The sequence below is a fragment of the Squalius cephalus genome (genome assembly GCF_949319135.1).
Source record: "Squalius cephalus genome assembly, chromosome: 18".
Lineage (NCBI taxonomy): Eukaryota > Metazoa > Chordata > Actinopteri > Cypriniformes > Leuciscidae > Squalius > Squalius cephalus.
Window position 1 is genome coordinate 7394115 of NC_137139.1, and position 22075 is coordinate 7416189.

At 43.3% G+C, this 22075-nt stretch overlaps 1 protein-coding gene and 1 long non-coding RNA gene across 6 annotated transcripts in view; one reads left to right on the forward strand and one right to left on the reverse strand.

Annotated features, from left to right (window-relative positions):
* Nucleotides 1–22075, forward strand: part of LOC307145408 — a 1105317-nt gene that overhangs the window by 759186 nt on the left and 324056 nt on the right. The gene's annotated exons all lie outside the window — the stretch shown is intronic.
* On the reverse strand, nt 717–21825 carry LOC307145810 (protein spire homolog 2). 5 transcript variants are annotated; one of them, XM_079849402.1, is made up of 16 exons: nt 21386–21825; nt 20773–20804; nt 20495–20674; nt 20219–20344; nt 20004–20063; nt 18704–18865; nt 16932–17012; nt 11911–12037; nt 11758–11834; nt 11354–11399; nt 10941–11008; nt 10060–10176; nt 7731–7798; nt 7629–7656; nt 7422–7546; nt 718–1132 (listed from the first exon to the last, which is right to left on the reverse strand). In XM_079849402.1, exons 1-16 carry the CDS (start codon nt 21642–21644, stop codon nt 964–966), a joined length of 1725 nt encoding a protein of 574 aa, XP_079705528.1. In that variant the 5' UTR covers nt 21645–21825; the 3' UTR covers nt 718–963. The 5 variants fall into 5 exon arrangements, with proteins under 5 accessions (XP_079705530.1, XP_079705528.1, XP_079705529.1 ...); XM_079849401.1 differs by having other exon boundaries at nt 719–1132; nt 21377–21825; XM_079849405.1 differs by having other exon boundaries at nt 960–1132; nt 7477–7546; nt 21377–21825.

A 22075-nucleotide genomic window follows, 5' to 3' on the forward strand; every position in this document is an offset into this window, starting at 1 on the left:
TTGTCATGTTCCCCAAACCCGTTTTTGCAGTGTGGCAGGGTGCATTATCCTGCTGAAAGAGGCCACTAGGCAAGTGGCACATGTACAATTTACATCCACATGAATGGCCTGGACCCAGGGATTCCCAGCAGAACATTGACCAGAGCTTCACACGCCCTCCACCAGCCTGTCTTCTTCCCATAGTGCACCTGGTGCCATCACTTCCCCAGGTAAGCATCCATATGATCTAAAAGAAAACATGATCCATCAGACCAGGCGACCTTCTTCCATTGCACCGTGGTCCAGTTCTGATGCTCATATGACCATTGGAAACTCTTATGGTGGTGGGCAGGGGTCATCATGGGCACCCTGACTGGTCTTCATCTACACCGCAAACTGGGATGCACTCGGTGTTCTGACACCTATCATGGGCAGCATTACGGTTTTCAGAAATCTGATCTACAGCAGCTCTTCTGTGTGATCGGACCACACCGGCTAGCCTTCGCTCCCCGAGGCCTTGGGCGCCCATGACCCTGTCGTCTGCCCATCACTATTCGGCCCTTAAGTCACTCTTGTTAAGGCATCTTTTCACCTGCTTCCAACACTTGAAACTCAAGAACTGACTGTTCACTTGTCAGTTGCCATTGTATAGTCAGTGTTTCTTAGAGGAAAATTTGACAAACCTATAGACGCTATACACAAAGAAAAGGTCACTGGAATAAAAAGTATGAAATTTAATTTAGTTTGAATTTCTTTTATACCACTACTGCGCTCCACATGCATACAAACATTTTAGTAAAAATATTCAGCACATTTATTTAATTTTGTTCACAATGTAAAACCAAAAAAATTAGCAAAATGGTGAAAATGAAACGTTTCGAACCAACATGGTGCCACACTATGAACAACCCAACAACAACAAAAAACAAACACCGCTGATATACAAATAAAGGAACAGATTAAAGTGATGAAAAGGGAGGGTGGTCATATCTCCTGAGAGTCTTTGATGGGACAGCTGGACAGAACAGAGTCACAGGCCTTCGATAAATCCTTCTGGCAGCTCACACAGATGTCCTGACTGTACCAGTCGCGCATAGCCCGAGCGTGAACAGATGTCGAGTCCTTCCCGCACGACACGAGAACCAGAGGAATCCTGTGGCAAAGAGCAGACAAACATTACACAGAGTACAGTAGAGTATCGATCACATACAACTGATAAACACATTAATGAAAACACCCAGGTCAGACCAATCTGTGCATAATCATTCAGCAAGTGATGAAATCGGATATATTTGAGAGATTGTAGTCAAATGTCCAGTATTTCTATTGATGGCCATATTAATAGAGCGAAACTGGAAGCTTGCCTATGCAGAGCTCCATCATGATATCTGGCTGAGCTCACGAGATGAACGACAACATGCTTTTTATATTATTTTTATTTTTTTTATTATCAAAAACATGCTTTTGAGGCATTACAATATTTTGCATTGATGTTGTAAAAGAGTATGTGGACACAGAGCTAAACTAAAGCAGTAGTTCTTGACCTTTTTGACTTGAAAGCGCCACATTGTCCAACACAATATTCAGAGGCTAGGAAATTTCCTCTGGTATTTCTGCTGTAATCATAACAAAACTTCTTGTTTTTAAACGTTATTAACAGAAACTGAGAACATTGATATCAAATTAACCATTCATTTTTCTATTCAAGACTTAAAATCTATGTTCTTCAATAAAAGGAAGTTATTGAGGGGAAAAAAGAAATGTATCTTGATGTGTGTTTTTATCAAGTTTCTTTATGTAATTAAATAATTTAAATAATATCTCAAGTCTCAAATGATGAAAAGGATTTTTCCCTCTGGATGTGAGCAAGACCAAAATAGCCATGTTTACATGTTACAATCAGACTGAAAAGCCTTCATGTAAACACCTCAATCGATCCGAATGAAATTTCAATGGGATTGGAAGGGGTGGGTGTAAACCTGCTCATAAACGTTTGAATCAGACGGTTTTCATATGTTTTACATCTTAGGAACATGCATATTTTATTCAGTCTTTTCCACAGGCCAGTTTACTATTAAAAAAAAAAATAACACGTTATTATTTCTGAAAATAACCATAAATAGAGCAGTTCAACCGAGCGGCAACCTTCCAGTCTCTCTCTTGAAGCGAATACGGAAGTGACTTGAACTGCAATTCAGCGACTGGCCGCTAGAGACAGGCTGCAAAAGAGAGTCAATTCCATATATCCCCCATGTTAAATGCCCAACTTTACAGCAGAACAAAATATGTTTACAGCCTGGTACAAAAATTGGTTTTGGTCTATATAGCTAATTTTGCCCTTCATGAAAACTGAGGGGGGTGAATTTTTTTTTATATAACTCATCCGTTTAAATTATATTAAGCCTTAAAGTTCTGCATAATTAAGGGGGCGTGGCCACTTGAGTGACAGGTGGATTGCCGCTGCTGTCACTACTAGCCGTTTGTCTGCTGTCTGTTAGCGTCACGTCACCTCAGCTAATCCCAGCTGCTGAACTTGGCATCTCTGCCGTGTTTGTACTTTTTTTTCAGGATTATTTCATACAATTTAATACACATATTATACCTTCGCCCACACTGTTGGATTCAGTCATTGTCGAGTATCGAGAGAACAACCAGTGCTGTTTTTCAGTTGTTTTCCTCTGTGAACATTCTAGTGGATGTCTGACAATTTCGTTGCTATTTGGAGTTTTCATATTTAAAAACGTCTATAGATATTGAGGCTACACTCGTTCTGCGGTACCATTGCTCTCACGGATTCTGAGGTAATATCTATGGTTTGACCCATTTGAGAGGCGGCCAAAATCAGAATTTAAAATAGACTGAATAAAGCTCTCTACGAACTTGATGTGCGATGCCGCGCTGACTGACATGTATGCGCATGAATCAGTCACACGCTCAGAGCAATATTGTAAGTTACTGCATAATAAATTAACTAGCAGAATAATACAGCATCACGATACAGTCTCACTTTTAGCTATGCCTTTTAACTATTGTAATATTTCGAAGGGCAAAAACAGGAATGACGTGCGGTGACACACTGGCAAGATGGCGACGGCTGGCTCCGCCCACTTTTGGCTTAAATGCTCTTCAGAAAACTACGGGTGACGCCAAGGACACGAAGTCCATATTTTTCAACATGCATACATTTGTAGCCTATGCTAAATATGTTTAGGCATGGGCGGTGTGAACAAAAAAAAAAAAAAAAAAAATTGTACACACTCACCTGGCCACTTCAGCTACACCTGTTCAACAGACATGATCAAGACGATCTGCTGAATTTAAACTGAGCATCAGAATGAAGAAAGGTAGCCTGGCAAGCCAGACCTACATCAAGATGTTAGGTCTGGCAACTCACTATAAACGGCAGTCTTTCAAATTCACTCTGCACGCAATAGGAGCGTTTCAAACAACCAGAGCGTTTTCCCAACAGCGGAGCTAACATTAGTTAGTTGATAGATTCAACTTTTGAATCTGGCCGGCAAAACTACAAACAAATCTTCCTTTAAGAATGTTCTTTGCTCTGTTCTCAAAGAAAAACTTAACGCCAAGTCCTCCAGAGTCGCGGCAAAAGCCGATTCGAAAGACCGCTGTTCGCCAGCAGCAACTCTTTGTTTTCAAGTAGCAGGGAACCGTCGCAACTCTGTCGTCATCATGTTAAGCCCGCCCCGCCTACTCTATACGCGATGTGATTGGCCTAACCCAATTTAGGTTTTTACAGCTCCGAAAGTCAACGGAGAGTTGCTAGACTACCCTGGCTGCAAAATACATTTTGCTGCTGCTAGGGTGCGTCTAGATTTCTAGGCTAGAAGTTGGTGCCAGATGGGCTGGTCTGACCATTTCAGAATTTCTGCTGAATGCTCAACACGTCCAACCTTGAAGCAGAAGATCATCTCTGAACGCTCAACACTTCCAACCTTGAAGCAGAAGATCATCTCTGAACGCTCAACACGACCAACCTTGAAGCAGAAGATCATCTCTGAACGCTCAACACGACCAACCTTGAAGCAGAAGAGCATCTCTGAACACTCAACACGACCAACCTTGAAGCAGAAGGGCATATCTGAACCCACAACACATCCAACCTTGAAGCAAAGAGCATCTCTGAACGCTCAACATGTCTAACCTTGAAGCAGAAGAGCATCTCAATGCTCAACACGACCAACCTTGTAGCAGAAGAGCATCTCAATGCTCAACACGACCAACCTTGAAGCAGAAGAGCATCTCTGAACGCTCAACACGACCAACCTTGAAGCAGAAGAGCATCTCTGAACACTCAACACGACCAACCTTGAAGCAGAAGAGCATCGCTGAACACTCAACACGACCAACCTTGAAGCAGAAGAGCATCTCAATGCTCAACACGACCAACCTTGTAGCAGAAGAGCATCTCAATGCTCAACACGACCAACCTTGAAGCAGAAGAGCATCTCAATGCTCAACACGACCAACCTTGTAGCAGAAGAGCATCTCTGAACGCTTAACACGACCAACTTTGAATCAGAAGAGCATCTCTGAACGCTCAACACGACCAACCTTGAAGCAGAAGAGCATCTCTGAATGTTCAACACGACCAACCTTGAAGCAGAAGAGCATCTCTGAACACTCAACATGTCTAACCTTGAAGCAGAACAGCATCTCTGAACGCTCAACATGTCTAACCTTGAAGCAGAACAGCATCTCTGAACCCACAACACGACCAACCTTGAAGCCGAAGAGCATCTCTGAACACTCAACACGTCCAACCTTGAAGCAGAAGAGCATCTCTGAACACTCAACACGACCAACCTTGAAGCCGAAGAGCATCTCTGAACGCTCAACACGTCTAACCTTGAAGCAGAAGAGCATCTCTGAACACTCAACACGTCCAACCTTGAAGCAGAACAGCATCTCTGAATCCACAACACGACCAACCTTGAAGCCGAAGAGCATCTCTGAACGCTCAACACGACCAACCTTGAAGCCGAAGAGCATCTCTGAACACTCAACACGACCAACCTTGAAGCCGAAGAGCATCTCTGAACACTCAACACGTCCAACCTTGAAGCAGAACAGCATCTCTGAATCCACAACACGACCAACCTTGAAGCCGAAGAGCATCTCTGAACACTCAACACGACCAACCTTGAAGCCGAAGAGCATCTCTGAACACTCAACACGACCAACCTTGAAGCCGAAGAGCATCTCTGAACACTCAACACGTCCAACCTTGAAGCAGAACAGCATCTCTGAACCCACAACACGTCCAACCTTGAAGCAGAAGAGCATCTCTGAACACTCAACACGCCCAACCTTGAAGCAGAACAGCATCTCTGAATCCACAACACGACCAACCTTGAAGCCGAAGAGCATCTCTGAACACTCAACACGACGAACCTTGAAGCCGAAGAGCATCTCTGAACGCTCAACATGTCTAACCTTGAAGCAGAAGAGCATCTCTGAACACTCAACACGACCAACCTTGAAGCCGAAGAGCATCTCTGAACACTCAACACGACCAACCTTGAAGCCGAAGAGCATCTCTGAACCCACAACACGACCAACCTTGAAGCCGAAGAGCATCTCTGAACACTCAACACGTCCAACCTTGAAGCAGAACAGCATCTCTGAACCCACAACACGACCAACCTTGAAGCAGAAGAGCATCTTTGAACACTCAACACGACCAACCTTGAAGCCGAAGAGCATCTCTGAACGCTCAACACGTCCAACCTTGAAGCCGAAGAGCATCTCTGAACACTCAACACGACCAACCTTGAAGCCGAAGAGCATCTCTGAACGCTCAACATGTCTAACCTTGAAGCAGAACAGCATCTCTGAACCCACAACACGACCAACCTTGAAGCAGAAGAGCATCTCTGAACCCACAACACGACCAACCTTGAAGCCGAAGAGCATCTCTGAACCCACAACAATACCAACCTTGAAGCAGAAGAGCATCTCTAAACCCACACCACGTCCAACCTTGAAGCAGGAGAGCATCTCTGAACCCACAACATGCCCGACCTTGAAGCAGAAGAGCATCTCTGAACGCTTAACACGACCAACTTTGAATCAGAAGAGCATCTCTGAACCCTCATCACGTCCAACCTTGAGGCAGAAGAGCATCTCTGAACCCAAAACAAGACCAACCTTGAAGCAGAAGACCATCTCTGAATCCTCAACACATCAAACCTTGAGGCAGAAGAGCATCTCTAAACGCTCAACACATCCAACCTTGAGGCAGACGGGCTACAGCAGCAGAAGACACACCGGTATCACTCCTGTCAGATAAAAACATGAAACTGAGGCTACAATTCACACATTATGTCGAGTCATTACCCCCACCAAAGGGAATGAGTCAAAGTGTAGGGAGGTTGCATCCAGCCCGTATCCATCGTCATGTGGAGCAACCATTTCGGACAGGGACCCTCGGCCAATGTGGATTGTGTGTATGGGCCCGAAATGCGCTCAAAGGTCTCTTTTGGAGCCACAAATATGCAAATATCCCTTTTTGGGATACATCTATGGTTTTAGAGGCCCTTTCTCAACACCCTTATGAGCCGTTGGAAGGCATAGGTTTCTCTCTTAAGACGGCCCTGCTCGTAGCTCTGGTGACAGCCAAGCGTGTGAGTGAATTAAAAGCCCTGTTCGTCAGCCAGTCTTGTTTGCAGGTTTCTTTTCACCCTAACCATGCTTTCGTACCTAAAGTGGTAGACTCGGCTTATAGATGTCCAACTATAGAACTTACAGCTTTACGCCCTCCTCGGTTCTCTTCTCCGGGGGATCAGGGATTAAATTTGGTATGTCCAGTATGGGCGCTTGGTGTGTGTACATGTGGAGAAGACAGCAGATTTCAGAAAGAATGACCAGATGTTTGTGTCTTGGGCTACTCCTCACAAAGGGAAGCTGTTGTTCACGACAGCGGCTGTACCACTGGATTGTAGATGCTATTTCTCTAGCATATAAATGCAGAGGTTCTCGACCACCTGAGGGCTGAAGGGCTCACTCCACTAGGGACATGGCTACAGCCTACTTAGGGAGGTTCTGTAGAGGATATCTATGCACCAGCAAGTTGGGCTCCGCCACATACCTTTGTGTGTTTTTATAGACTGATAAAAAATTTGCCTGCAGGTAGTGGAAGCAGAGCACTGCAATACAGCACAAAATGGCTGTCTCACACACACACACACACACACACGTCCACAAAACTGTCAGACGCATGCTAATGTGGTAATTTATTCATCGCAGCAAAACTTTCTACTTCAAAATCTAATGTTTAATTTAATGTGTCACTTGCAGTTTCTTTGTAATCATTTGTGAAATTTACTAGCAATTTCTGAGAGAAAATTGTTTCTACACCTAATTTTTTCATGATATCTTGCAAAAACTTTGTGTACTTAGTGCAACAGATATTGTCTACTTACCAGGCTGAATTCCAGGACCAGCGCTCATTCCAGAAATTTCTCTGGCTTTGCTCACCATCTTTCATTACGATTTGCTTGAAGAAGCTCAGCGGAAGGTTCACACAGTGCTTGGAGGGCAGACGCATCTGTTAGAGAGAACACATGCAAATGAACAGCCAGACGTCATTAATGCCATCCAAATATTCAATACATCAGAGCCCAGCTTACCTCAATACAACACCCAGGACACACAACCCTGTGAACACACAGCAGAAGTCACAAGACAGACAGTTTCATCGTGAGCAGATTCAGAGAAATTAGTGATCTTACCTCCGACACAGAGAACAAATATTATGCCACGTGAAATAAAGACTTCTCATTGCACAGCATGAGCAAACCTAAGAAAAACAGACTTTTAGGCTATGTTCAGACTGCCAGCAAAAATCTTGATTGACAAAAAAAATGGTTTTTCACATATCCAGATTTTACCCAGGTGGGTTTTTGAAAGTCTGGGCAGCAAAAAATCATTTATTTATTTATTTCTAAATTGATTCAAACCACATTTGGACGTCTGATTCCAATCAGATTTTTACAGATGCATCTCAGTCTGGCTGCTTAAATCGTCACTCTTAATGCGACGCACAACAATAACACCAAAACTGGTGACTGAAATGCTGGAAGTATTCATACTGTATTCAACAGTATGTCAGAAGATTTCGGCCGTGACTACAGCACAGAGCATCACAATATACAGTTGCAAACGAAATTATTCAACCCCCATTGCAAATCAGGTTTATTGGCAAAATTTACAGACGTTCAGCTGTTTGCAATGAACAAATCAAACAAAAGTAATTGAAATAGCTCAACAACAAAGGTTTCAAGTGGTTTCCCCAAATTTAACTGAAAATGCAACTTTTAATAAACGGAACAACTCCAATTGGGTCCTCACGCCACCGGTGCTCTGGTCCAAATGACTTCTGCTGTTTCAAAAGTATTTAACCCCCTGAAAAGACTCCCTCACAAAAAAAGGTGTTGTCTCAAGCACACCTGATGCAACTAATCAAGGGCTTCATTAGTTGCACCAGGTGTGCTTGAGCTAGAACACATGAAATATCTGAACTGGCTAGGTTTGTTGAGTGTCATGTTTGACTGCAAGCTAGAAATATGGCTGAGTCAAAAGAATGGTTCAGAAAGTTAAGAGAATATATCATCGCCCTTCACAAACAAGGAAGAGGACACAAAAAGATAGCGAAGGCACTAAATGTTCCTAGAGACACAGTTGGAAGCATAGTTCACAAGTTCAAGGTAAAGGAACAGTGGTTACACTACCTCGACGGGGCAGAAAAAGGAAGCCATCCACGGCTGCAACCAGATTTCTGAGAAGGCAGGTTCAGAAAAACCCTCAAATGACTGCAAAAGACCTGCAGCAAGACTTGGTGGCAACAGGCACTGAGGTTTCAGCTGCACAGTAAGGCACGTTCTCCAAGACAAACACCACTACTGACCCAAAAGCACAAGAAAAGTCAGCTCCAATTTGCTCAAAATCATATAAATAAGCCAAGTTTTGGGATTCTGTTCTGTGGAGCGATGAAACAAAACTAACTTTTCGGCCCTGTGGATCATATGTCCGGAGGAAGAAGATTTGAAGCATGTGCTGGTAAGAACACTGTCTACAGTTAGGCATGGTGGGGCTCTGTGATGCTCTGCGGCTGCTTTACATCCTGTGGCACTGGAAACCTGCAGTGTGTGGAAGGCAAGGTGGTTTTATTGAAGTATCAGGGAATCCTAGGAGAAAACGTCATGCCATCAGTGAGGAATCTGAAGCTTGGACGTCATTGGACCTTCCAACAGGACAATGATCCCAAGCATACCTCAAATTCCACCAAGGTTTGGTTGCAGAAGTCGTCCTGGAAGATCCTACAGTGGCCATCACAGTCCACCTGGCTTGAACCCCATAGAAAATCTCTGATGGGATTTGAAGGCGGCGGTTGCAGAATACAAACCCAAGAATATTACTGAACTGGAGGCCATTGCTCATGAGGAATGGGCTAAGATTCGTCAGAAACACTGCCAGAAGCTGGTGTCTGGTTATACATCTCGTTTTCAGCAGGTCTGAACAGCAAAAGGGTGTCATAAGTACTAGACTTATGAAGTCATTAAAAGACTGCAGAAGTCATTAAAAGTGGCATTTTCTGTTGAATTTGGGGAAACCACTTGAAACATTTGTTGTGTTGAGCTATTTCAATAACTTTTGTTTGATTTGGTCATTGCAAACAGCTGAAATTCTTTCAATTTTGCCAATAAACCTAATTTGCAATGGGGGTTGAATAATTTCGATAGCAACTGTATACCAGTCTCCTCCTTCACTGAGTTTTCCTGTGTGATGGAAGAGTTCTGCACCACGACTCGACAGGGCACTAATTTGGAGAGCAATATGATACACCACACCTCCATTTTTCCGGCATCCGTTTTGAAAGCCTCGTCGTCACAAACATGGTCACGCCTACGCCGTTACCAAACCAACCCAACCCAACCTGTGGTTATGTCTGGACAGTGGACACACAAATCTCATTTGAATAGTGCAGACAGTCTGCCTGAAAAGATCTGATTTGCCTGCAGTCTGAACAACATTTTTAGATCCTGAATCAGGAATTCTCACCCGCCAGTCCCGGTATCTCTCACACAACATATCCAGATCTCCTTTTTCTTCAGAACAATGCATTTTCATGACATCAACGATCGTTGTGAGAACAGACCCCTTGTTACTGCTCTTAACCTTGGGGGGAAATGTATAGAAAATAAAGTACTCAGTATTTTGAATCTGTACCTGAGTTCTGTTAAAAACAAATACTTGTACTCATCAACATTTAAAAAAGGTGTAAATGTTTTTTTTTTACTCATTACAATTTCATGTAAACTTAGAAGTACCAAGTACATATGTCATTTGAATTAAATCCCTTGATTATTTAAAAGAGAAATACTTTTTTTTTTTTTTTTATCTTATTGTGACAAGGGTGACAATTTTCATTTTTGGTTTAACAATCCCTTTCAGACACAGAACAATAAAAGTAGAACTCAGAATCTGTGTCTTAGAATTTTACACTGTCAGAACAATGAGAAAAAGCCTTTTGCATAAAAAAAATACTAAAATGAAAATTGCTACTGCCTCTTGTTTTTAAAGTAAATTTAAGAAACCTTAGAAAAGTTCATTTTTGAACTTGCAAATACCTTAGTAAAATTAAATGTGGATACTTTTTTACTTTCACTCAAGTACTTTTTGGGTAGGTGCTTTTAATTTAATAAAAGTTTTGCCATATTATCTGTACTTAAACTAAAGTACAATTTCTCAGTACTTTACAACCCATCAACAGTATAAGAATTACAATGAGAACCTGGAAAAAAGTTATACTTATGAGAGAGATTTTGTTGATATAAAAAGTGCAAAAAGACATACAAGACCTGCAGTCTTCATTTCATGTAACTTAATGTCCACAGAGTAAATGTTTCAAGTGTTGTTTCCTTGATCATAAGGTGACGCACCCCTTTGAAGAGATCCCTGTTGCAAGCAAAAGATCTGGTCCGGCGTTTTCCTGTGCAGATTCCGATGTCTAGGTGGGATTGGATGACATGTTAACCACATTAAAGAAAAATCAACATTTTTAATTTTGGTAAATCTTAAAATCTTATGTCCAGATCATATTTCATCTAAAAAAAATAAATAAAAAAATTTATTGAGACTTTTTTCCAAGCCAGTTAATCCCCAATAACTGTAATATCCTTTTTTTATGTACTAATGGGTATTATGTATTAATGGGTTAAATGTACTTAGTTCTCATAAAGTAATTGTTTATAATTTCTTTTGTTGTAATTTACATTTATTTTATTTGGAGGTCAATTGTGACAGACACAAATTACTCTGGTTTCACCTATTGGTGCAAAAATCAAGATCTCACCTGTAACGCTGCTGTCTTGCACAAGATTTCCTGAACCAAGAGTTTCCTGCACAGTTAGGGAATACATTTTACAAAACTATAAAACTGCAAAGATATCTGTTGCAAGTTTGCATTTTGCAAGTGCTGCTTGAAATATGAAGAGGACCAACCTGATCTCACAGGAAAAAAAATACATTATGAGGTGGCAATTTCCTATGAATTCATACAATTTGAATCGTAAAAAAAAAACCCAAAAAAACCCCCCCAAAGATCCTCCTCTAACCCCACCCCTAACCATACCCATCACTGGTGCATGAGCAGATCGTATGAAAGTACAAATGAGATTGTACAAAATCATACAAATTAACCAAGTCATCAAAACGTAATAGTTACAAAATGCCATGCAAGGACGTATAAAAACTTACATCCGAAGGTATCCCGTGTGAAGTTGACTTCAGAAAAGAGGTGTCTTCAGGCTCTTTATTAATGGTTGAGCCATCTGCTGCTTAAGGAATCAAAACTGTCAGTAGTTCACAAATTCAGGAGTTACAAAAAACTGAAAGCCCAGAGTTGTGTACATTGGTAGGTTGTCTCCCTGTTGTGTGCCAGGCGTTTCCAGTGGTTCATAGAGCGAATCTCCTCCATAAGTAGCTCATGTAGACTGCTCTGCTCTTTGGGCTTCAGCCCCATCTTACGCTCTGAGGCCTGAGGAAGAAGAAATCAATAGGAAAGCAAAACCTGTTAGCTGAGAAATCTGATGTTGCAAAAGTAAACTTCCAATCATAAATTCAAACTGCAATACACAGGGAATGGATTAGATAGGTGAAAAGTCTATTTGTATGACAGATGGTTGGATGGGAAGGGATTAAAACTGCCAAAACTGTTTTGGAGATGCAAGTTTTTATATGTTGATGAAACTTTAGGACAAAAAAAACGTTTTGGTAACTTGCGTATCCTCGGTTAACTGAGATAACGGGAACAAGTATTGCATCTTTGCTAGACGCTATGGGGAAACTCCTTTTCTCAGAATTTTGAAGCCTTTAATAAAAAAATAATTAAAAAAAGCAGTGCCACTGCACAGCCATAACAGTACAGCGATCTGAGCTCGTTCATTGGCTGGTCAGTGGGAACTGGATGAACCTATGCTGAAGCAGCGTGTCTGCGCGAGCCAATCGCAGTGCATCCTGCCGAGAGAGCAAAGAGCCTGCCGAAAAGGGCTGGGCATCTGCCTATAAAAGCAGCTCATATTTGCCATAGGAATCAACTTTAATTCGACTGAAGAGACGAACGCCAGTCGTGTAGCGACATAGCATGGCCGTCTAAGCAATACTCATTCCCGTTATCTCAGGGAACAGAGGTTACGCAAGTAACCGAGACGTTCCCTTTCGAAGCGTTTACTCATTGTGTCTTTGCTAAAAGATATGGGGAACCAATCCAATCACGCTGTGCTATGCAAGCAGAACACCACGTTATGTGGTCCTAGCCTGGGACGCTTGAGTAAGGGTCCCTAGGCGGTAGGGCTAGGGAAGGGCAAATTATGCTCAACAAAAGAGGGGCTTGGACTGTGGTCGGAGCCTCCGGAGAAGTAATAGTGGGTTGAGCTCCTTCTGAGGTCAACTCCAACTATACAGAATATTTGTGCCTGCAGCGCAGGGACCTCCATGTAGTAATATCTGGCGAAGGTGGACGGCGAGGATGTCGCCAATAGACACCACTGGACCACGACCAGGAAGAGGCCACGCCTCTCGTGGAGTGTGCTCTGATGCTGATGGGGCATTGAAGGTCCACCGAAGCATAAGCCAAAGCGATAACGTCCACTATCCAGCGGGATCGTTTCTGCTTCGTGACCGGAAGCCCTTTGGTGTAGCCAACGAAGCAGACAAAGAGCTACTCTGACTGTCTGAAATGGACGAAGTGCTGTATATATACTTTCAAGGCCCGGACAGGGCAGAGTAAGTGAAGTTGACACCCGTCTTCCAAATCAGGAAGAGCGGACAGCATAATAACTTGTGCTCTGAACGGACTAGATAGCACTTTGGGCACAGTGATAACTTGGCTTGAGGACGACTTTGGGCAGTTAGGCCCGAAACTCGAGGCAGGAAGCACTGACGGGGAGCGCTTTAAAGTCACCCACTCGCTTGACCGATGCTAATGCTAGCCGTTGAGAGGTCTTAAGTGAAAGTGGCCGGAGCTCGGCCGACTGTAGCGGCTCGAATGGGGGGCTTTTGAGGGCCCTAAGGACCGTAGATAGATCCCAAGAGGGTATGTAAGAGGACAAGGCGGGTTGAGCCTCCTTGCCCCTTTTAGGAAGTGGACGACCAGTTCACTTCAACCCAGAGATTAGCCGGCCATGGGAAAGTGCTGTGCTGCTATGGCCGCCACATAGACTTTGAGAGGGGAGGGGGTCCGACCCACGACCATTAGCTCTTGTAAGAAGAAAAGTACCAGAGGTATTTCGCATGAAAAAGGGTCCTGGTTCCAGACTAAACACCAGTCAGAAAAACGGACCACTTAAGAGCATAGAGACATCTCGTGGACAGAGCTCTAGCCTCTGAGATAGTATTCAGGACTCTCGCTGGGAGGTCCTTAAGTTCCCATTGAGGGCCCACACATGGAGTGCCCACATCTTGAGTCGGGGATGCCAGATTGTCCCGTTTGCCTGGGAAAGGAGGTCATTCCTCAGGGGAATTGGCCATGGGGCTGCTGGAAGCAGCTGAAATCAACTCAGAGAACCAAGGCTGGATCTGCCAGAGGGGTCCACCAGAAGGGTGGCATGCCTGTCTTCCCCGATTCGTTTGATGACCTGAGGGAGCAGCATGACTGGGGGAAAGGCATAAAGGGGGAGGCTGGGCCATTCGTGGGCCAGCACATCCATGTTCTTTGTAAAGAATATTGGGGAGTGAGAGTTGCCTTTGGAGGCAAAGAGGTCGACCTCTGCCTTGCCGAAGATGCTCCAGATTGTTTGAACCGTCTGGGGATGGACGGACCATTCCCCTGGGAACACATTGTCCCAGGACAGCAAGTCTGCTCCCTGGTTCAGTCTGCCTGGCACATGCAGCGCTCTCAGAGGCTGTGTTGTGCCCATTATAGAAGGCGTCAGGCTAGTCTGTACAGAGGCTGCGACCTGAGTCCACCTTGGTGGTTTATATAGGACACTACCGCTATGTTGTCTGACCGGACTAAGACATGGTGTCCTATTAGGTCTGGTCTAGAACGTCTAGAACTGCTCCCAGGAAAGAGATTTTCTGGCTGGGAGACCGTGAGCTCTTGGCTTAATTGAGTCTGAGTCCTAGGCAGTTCAAATGGCTGAGGAGCACAGATCTGTGAGAAATTAATTCTTCCACTGACTGGCTCATCTTGGCCGAGTCGTCAAGGTAATTCAGGATGCGCATCCCTTTTGTCTCAGTGGGGAAAGTGCTGCATCCATGCATTTCGTAAAAGTGCGTGGAGCCAGGGATAGTCCGAACGGAAGGACCGTAAACTGGTAGGCCACCCCTTCAAACGCAAACCTCAAGAATGGTCTGTGATGGGGGGGGCTATCTGGATATTAAAATGCGCATCTTTCAGACCCACTGAGAAAATCCAATCCCCTGGGCATACTTGAGAGGATTTGTTTCAAAGTTAGCATTTTGAATGGCCATCTCGTGAGGGCACGGTTCAGATGTCTGAGGTCTAGGGTGGGCCTGAGGCCACCATCCTTCTTGGGAACGAGGAAGTAGCGGCTGTAGAAGCCTGACTCGCTGTGGGTTCGGGGGAACTGTTTCCACAGCTCCCTTGCTAGTAAGCTCATTACTTTGGTGCGGAGGACGTAAGCCACGTTGCTCCTTACCGAATAATTGACTATGCCTGCGAAGCAGGGTGGTCTGTGAGCAAATTGGAGTTAGTAGTCCAGTAACCATTTTGACACACCGGTGATGGCTTTCCACACCTCAGCACGGGTGGCTAGGGGCTGAATCATTTCGGGAGACGCTTCGCTGCATCTGGGCAGGGAGCTGACGCCCATAGAGTTTGGAGGAGGAAAAGGTTATTTTTGCAAGAATTTTTGTTGTTTTATTTTTTCACCATAACAGCAGGCAATTGCATGGGTGTGTGAACTTGAATGGGCCCATAGTTTGCAATTGAAACATTTAGGCCAACAGCCGGTACTGAACAGGGAAACACCCTGAGGAACACTCAACACTTGGAGGGTCCAGTCGCAGCGAGACTCTCCTCTGCCTTCCGGGCGGATCAAGATTGCTTCGGAGGCGCAGGGTCCAGCGTTATCTTAGCATTAGCTCATTTGCATTTAAAGGGACACAAACGTTACCGGCGTGATTTTGAGCTGAAACTTCACAAACACATTCTGGGGACACCAGAGACAGATATTACATCTTGTGAAAAAGGGGCATAATCAGTCCCCTTTAAGTTTTGTTAGAACTTGGCTTGATGCTAATAGGCTTCATGCCAAATGTTGCATGAACAAACAGGAAAACATGTCTCATCGCAGAAAGTGTTAACGGCTGTACGATCTGAGAGTGACATAGACTTAAGGTAATCAGCTAACCTAGCTAGTTCCTTTTATTGTGGCTGCTTTATTCGATTTTAATATCTACAGGGGTGCAAACACATGTATGGTCAAAAAAGAGAGAGGTAATCGAAGCCCTCGTCCCGCGGCAAATATCCAGATACTACATTGCCACCATCCCCAACCCACCCCTATAGGCACATAGAGTCAAATGAAATTTAGAAAAACTATCTTGCACTTCTTCTTCTTGCTTTACTGCTACTTCCTGAAAACAATTTCACCTGATGATTTGAATAGCTCTTTTTGTAAAGAATTAATAATTCTAGGATGATTGGGGTAATTGTGTAGGGTAGGCTTAGTGCATCTGCATAGAAACTAATAAACAAAATACAAATATAAATACAATAAAACATAAATACACGAGAAATAAAGCAGTGCTTTGTTTTTCAGGTAAATTAACTGTATTAAGTATTAATACAGTTTATCTTTTGACAAAACGTGATTTTTCTCTTTCTCTTTTGTTGTTTGATTAACTTTGGTGACACAAACAGCTGCAGGTATATTGGGTGCTGTCCCTTTAAGACGAATGCACGTATCTAATACCGGTAATGACACGCATCCGTTTTATTTTGACTGCGTTTACGGGGAAACTCGTTGAGACGGACACTGGCTTTTTTTTTTTTGAGACGGACACTCCACGCCACGCAGAGAGAAATGTGATGCAGTGGCAGATCCAGAGTGAGACAGAAACACTAGTGGTTCACGCTTGCGCACATACTGCTGGTTTGGCGCAGTGTTCTGATTCGCTTATTTCCTATTTACTTGTTGGTGGACGCAATCAAGAATTACTGTTGGTTAAATAATAATCAGACCATCTCAAACCCCCCCCCCCCCCCCCCCCCTTAAAAAAAAAACTCTTCGGATCTGCACGATTCACACAAGTCACCCAAACTGACGTGAAAAAAGCGAGAGGCGCCGAAAAGCGCGCTGTTTGCACCCCTGTATCTAAATGTTACGGAGAAGAAAAATAAACTTTTAGATATAAATCTGCATTTGCGATGAACATCGGTTATGAAATAAACAAATTCTTCTCACCGGTCGTAATTTTGGCCGCAAGCGGATGAATTCTAGAAGAGTCTGGTGAGTGTCTGGCTTTCTCTGGCCTTCTCCCACATCCTATGAATGCAAGGATGCACATTTAGGCAAGACATCCAACAAAAATTCTGTCATGACAACTCTCGGGAGATTGGTATGGTAATAGAGATTGGCATGGTAATGGATGTGGCAATCTTAATGTATTTGTTCTTGGCGGAATAGTTCTGCTACGGCTGCAGAGCAAGAACCGAGACTTGCTACTGCCAATACATTCACAGACATTGCTGTGAGCATGTAAAGTAGTAATGTAATTTTACCACAGGACGTCTGTAATATTAAATGGCCAATTCACACAGGATAAGATATCTCAGTAAAACTAGCAGAAGTGGGAGAGTAACTCGATTTGCACATCGCCGTCACCCTCCTGTCGTCATGTGCGTATTACGTTGCTTCCTGATATCACGTGCACAAACACAATCTATATTTATATATATAAACAGTTATGTCCGGTCGAATGATGTATTAACTTCAGATTGGATTGTGTTGGTAATAGGCAGTTACACTAACGCTAAAAGATGTTTTGTGCCTCTAACAAGTGCGTTCGATCCTCTTTCTGATCTGAATGGTGTGTGGAAAACACTTGAGTTTGTCCCAGCGTCTAGAACGCAACTGAATGCTTTTTCAAGCAACTCCATACTTGAAAAAACGCGGAAAACTACTTTTAAACAGGAAACATTTACGTACATATTTACAGCGGGTCTATTCGCACGGGATTAGTATTACCTGAGGTAATTTTTCCAGACCTTTTTACTGAGTTGTCCGTCATGATCACTAGATGCACATCGGACGGGACTAAAACCACAGAGAAGCTCTGATAATTATTACTTTACCCCACCTCTCTATGTTAAACTAGTCCCGTCCGAATAGGGCTTAAAGCTGCAGTCGGCAAGTCTGGCAGATTGAGTGGACTTTGCCAAAATTTTGAATGTTTACAACTCTCATGCCCCTCCCCACTACCAACGAGCACCCGCCCATCGTCAGTGCGTGTGTACCTGATTTATTGTGAACGCGTTCGTCTCTTCAGCATCGATCAACACCATGGACTCGGAGGTAGGCTGCCCTGGCTAATCTATCCATAGATGGCAATAACCGAGGAATTGGAAGCTTGTTAGTAGATTTTCTCTCCGCCATCACGCTTCGTACAATCTTCAGGCGAACTTCAGGCGTGTCGTGTGCATGTGATATTGTAATGTGCGCGTCTGCGCGAGGGAGGGGGGGATCTGTGGCGTGTGCACGAACTGTGATTGACAGTCAGATCGCACACCCCCCTGCGCTGATTGGACCCGATGAGACGGGAGCGGTGGATTTTTGCAAAACAAATAACACGCTCCAGGTGGAGTTAGAAGCTTGGTTTTTTTTCTAAAACCACCTTATTTATGTTGTTCTGTCGGATTATAGTGTCAATTTCACTGAATTTGATAAAAAAAATGTTGCCGACGGCAGCTTTAAGACATGCTTCTACCAGCAACACCCCGGTATTTATTTGAATGTTGAGCCGCAGCTCATTGGATGCCGATGCAACAGCAACCAATCAGCTGTGCCATGTAGATGATGATGTGATTGCTACCAAATGAGTCAAAGACTTATCAGCCTGTGCCATCTAGAGTTTCATGCCAGAACTAGGTAATTATTTCAAGTCATTAAAGCAGAATATTGCCAAAAGTGCAAAAAAGAAACATTCGAAAATGAACAAAGACAGACTGAACACAAACCTGAACTTTCCGTAGTGTGTATCGTCTGCACTGGATGTCCCGCAGAAGCTGGTTGAATGGAGGGGTCTCAGCAGGCCGTGGGCATTTAGTTAAAGTCTCCGCTAACGGCCGCAACACTACACCTCTGCTCAACTCATCCACTAGATCCTTCCATGTGCACATCTGCAGTGTGGAAACAAGAAACACTGAAATTGAGACTTAGACCATGAAAGCTGACAAGAAACTTAGTACACACACACACACACACACACACACACGTATATGTCGGTGTAGAAAAAGGCAATTAAGATTTTTTTGCATTGCAATAAATAAAAATAAAGACAGCACAGTTGTGAGTGTTTGTTGCAGTAATTCATGCTGATTTTAATAAAAACGACTTGTATTTGGACAAGATAAAGTTAGAGCAATACATTAATACATGAACAATACATCATGTATTAGATGACATGGGGGGGGGGGGGATATGTACATCGTGGCCATGAATTACTGATACATCCACACATTTTACTACTCGGTTCCCTCGTTTCACTAAAATTCTGTCCCTTGTTTCATTAAATCATGGCCCTGTTGTCATAAGTCTCTTTTCATTCCTTTGTTTTAAAGTCTCCCTGTAGTAAATTTTATCCCTTAAAACTCACCTTTGATCACCAAAATTACATATTTAAAAGTTTTCTTCATGCCTTAAAATATCTTGAATGTAACTCGACGCCCTTGCCTCATTCAGTATACGCGGTTCTATGAATATGCAAATGAGCCCCGCCTCCACTCACTCACTCAGCTCAGAGATGCACTCGTTGACGATCACGTGTTGATCTGATTGCTTACATGGTAGTTTGTGACGTCAGAAACACCAGCGATTTCAAACCGTGTTTTTGAGACTGTCTTTGGTTTTAAAGGAACACGCTGACTTTTGGGACTTATTTAGCTTATTCACCGTATCCCCCAGTTAGACAAGTCCATACATACCCTTTTCATCACCGTGCATGTAGTAACTCGCCCAGTGAATAAGCTAAAAGCCCAAAAAAGTCGGCGTGTTCCTTTAAAAAGAAAATACTCAGCAATGCTGTTGACTTATGAATTCACAAACACCACATAGACATATAAACAACAATAAAATCTTCATTTTCACAAATGACTTGATTTTCACAAATTAGTTCAACGTGGCGACGATTTACTAAAACGAGGGAACAAATACTTAATTTTTGGGAACAAATCGTTCATGTTCTGGGCTCACCCAGGAATACAAGTCAAATATAGTAAATGTGAAGTTGATATTTTTTTCTGAAAGCCCATTACTTACCCAGTTAGTGGTCACTCGTGCAACCAGCTGGGTCTCCGATTCAAACAGTTTCTGCAGACTCTGAGTGTTTTTCCATATAAAATTGGGTCAAGAAATGAGTCACTTCTAAAAACACCATCAGCAGGCAAAAACCCTCCAGAGTTCATGATCCATTTTACTACCATAATAACACTGTGATCAATATAGTTAACCTGTGCACTCTCAGACTCGCTCACCTCGCGGGACTCTTGAACGATCTGCAGATACTGGCACAGCTCAACGGTGTGTGAGAACAGACTGGAACACACACTCTTGTAATGCTTGACAGCCTGGCTGGGATCGTACAGGCGCTCCTTACAAACCTGTCAGAAACACAACCGGCACACAGAAGCCAGGAAGATCAGGCCACATCCTCATGCTTTCACACATTCAGACCAACAGCACATTCGGCTTCTGTGACTGGTCCCGATCCAGTGAGCGCAGTAGACGGATGATTCTGATGACGTCAGCACCTGGATGACATCCGAGATGGTGCGGACGGGTCGGCAGGAGCGATCGGCGCTGATGCTGAGGTTCACTTTGGTCATCTGACACAACAGGATCTCCAAGGTCTCACTCAATTCCCGCTCCACCTGTGTCTCCAGACCCCAGTCCAGACTCAAGTACACAATACGGCCCACAAACTCAACGGCCTATAGAGACAGTGACAAATCTTAATGGCACATGCTTGAATTAATGACTTTTTTTATTTATTATTATGCACAAAACTGAAGATAAACTCTTCGCCTACCTGTTCCTCTGTCTCGATCACAAATGAATTACCTACAGACAGAGAGATGTTAAAAAGGGTGTTTTATTGCATTGACAGTTTTGCCGGCTTCACTTACAACAGTACAGTTTATGACTAAAAAAAATTAAGGATTTACAAATATGCTATTAAAATCTTTTTAACTCCTAAACTGAAATTCTATGGGGCAAGAAACTGCACCGTAATGAACATTATTTAAACAGTGTTTTAAAGACAAGACAAAGTGTGTCAAGATGGGATTATTAATTTATTTAGAAAATGAAAAGATTCATAAATGCCCAAATTACTTTCATTTCAATTTCTTGTAATTCCATATCTTGTAACTTTTGAATTATATCATTGTAAAGGATATAAAGAAAGACCCATCCATGAAACAATTTATGTAATTGCTTTTACAAAGATATCAATGCTGGGCAGATTAGGCAGACTCTAGTCTGTTATGGATTACAAATTACATTTAGTCTATCTTAGATATTGTATTCTGACTAATTTTAGTAGAAATTACATTTATTTAAATAGGTCTATAAATGTCAAAAGACAAGTTATGTTAAATCTGACAGTTACTATACAGTAAGGGTATTCTCACCAGCACCACCAGCGCTGGGCCGCAGAGAGACGCTGCCGTCGCGGGAGAACAGCACTCCTCCTGCGGCCTCGGGTGGCGCCAGAGTCCGCCTCATCGAGCCCTGCTGCCGGGGCTCCTGAGAGAGGACGGAGCTCAGCTGGAAGCACAGGGCCCAGGCCTGCTCTTCACTCACTGCATGATCCTGGATCTGGAGCATCTCACCCAGAGACATCTGATCACATGAACACATCTGACCCGTGCTCGAGTCATATAAAGGCAACTCCATCATCTCCTCCTCTTACAAAACCTGTTAATGTCAACTTCAACAAGTGTTTAAAACGCTGCTTGAATAAAAAGATTATACTTCCACAATGATAAAGGCTATTATTCTTTCCTACGTGTACGCGTGCTTCACAATTCTCCTATATAATGGTAATGACCGTAATTAACTGCACCTGAGAACCGAGTCACTTTGATCTCGCTGTCTAGTGTTGAGAACTGCGATTCATCTGGAGTGAATCGGTTCGTTCAGATGCAGTTGCAGAATTGTTTCCACCGAGATGAATCACATCATCAAAATACTGTGATAGTCTGTGTCTACTTGAAATCTCTCTGGTGTTATTATTGTATATATACTAGTGTACTTATGTATATCAGAGGTGTGTAATTTGACATTTTTCATATACTCCTGGGACCCAGGAATAGACTTTTGTCCTCTGA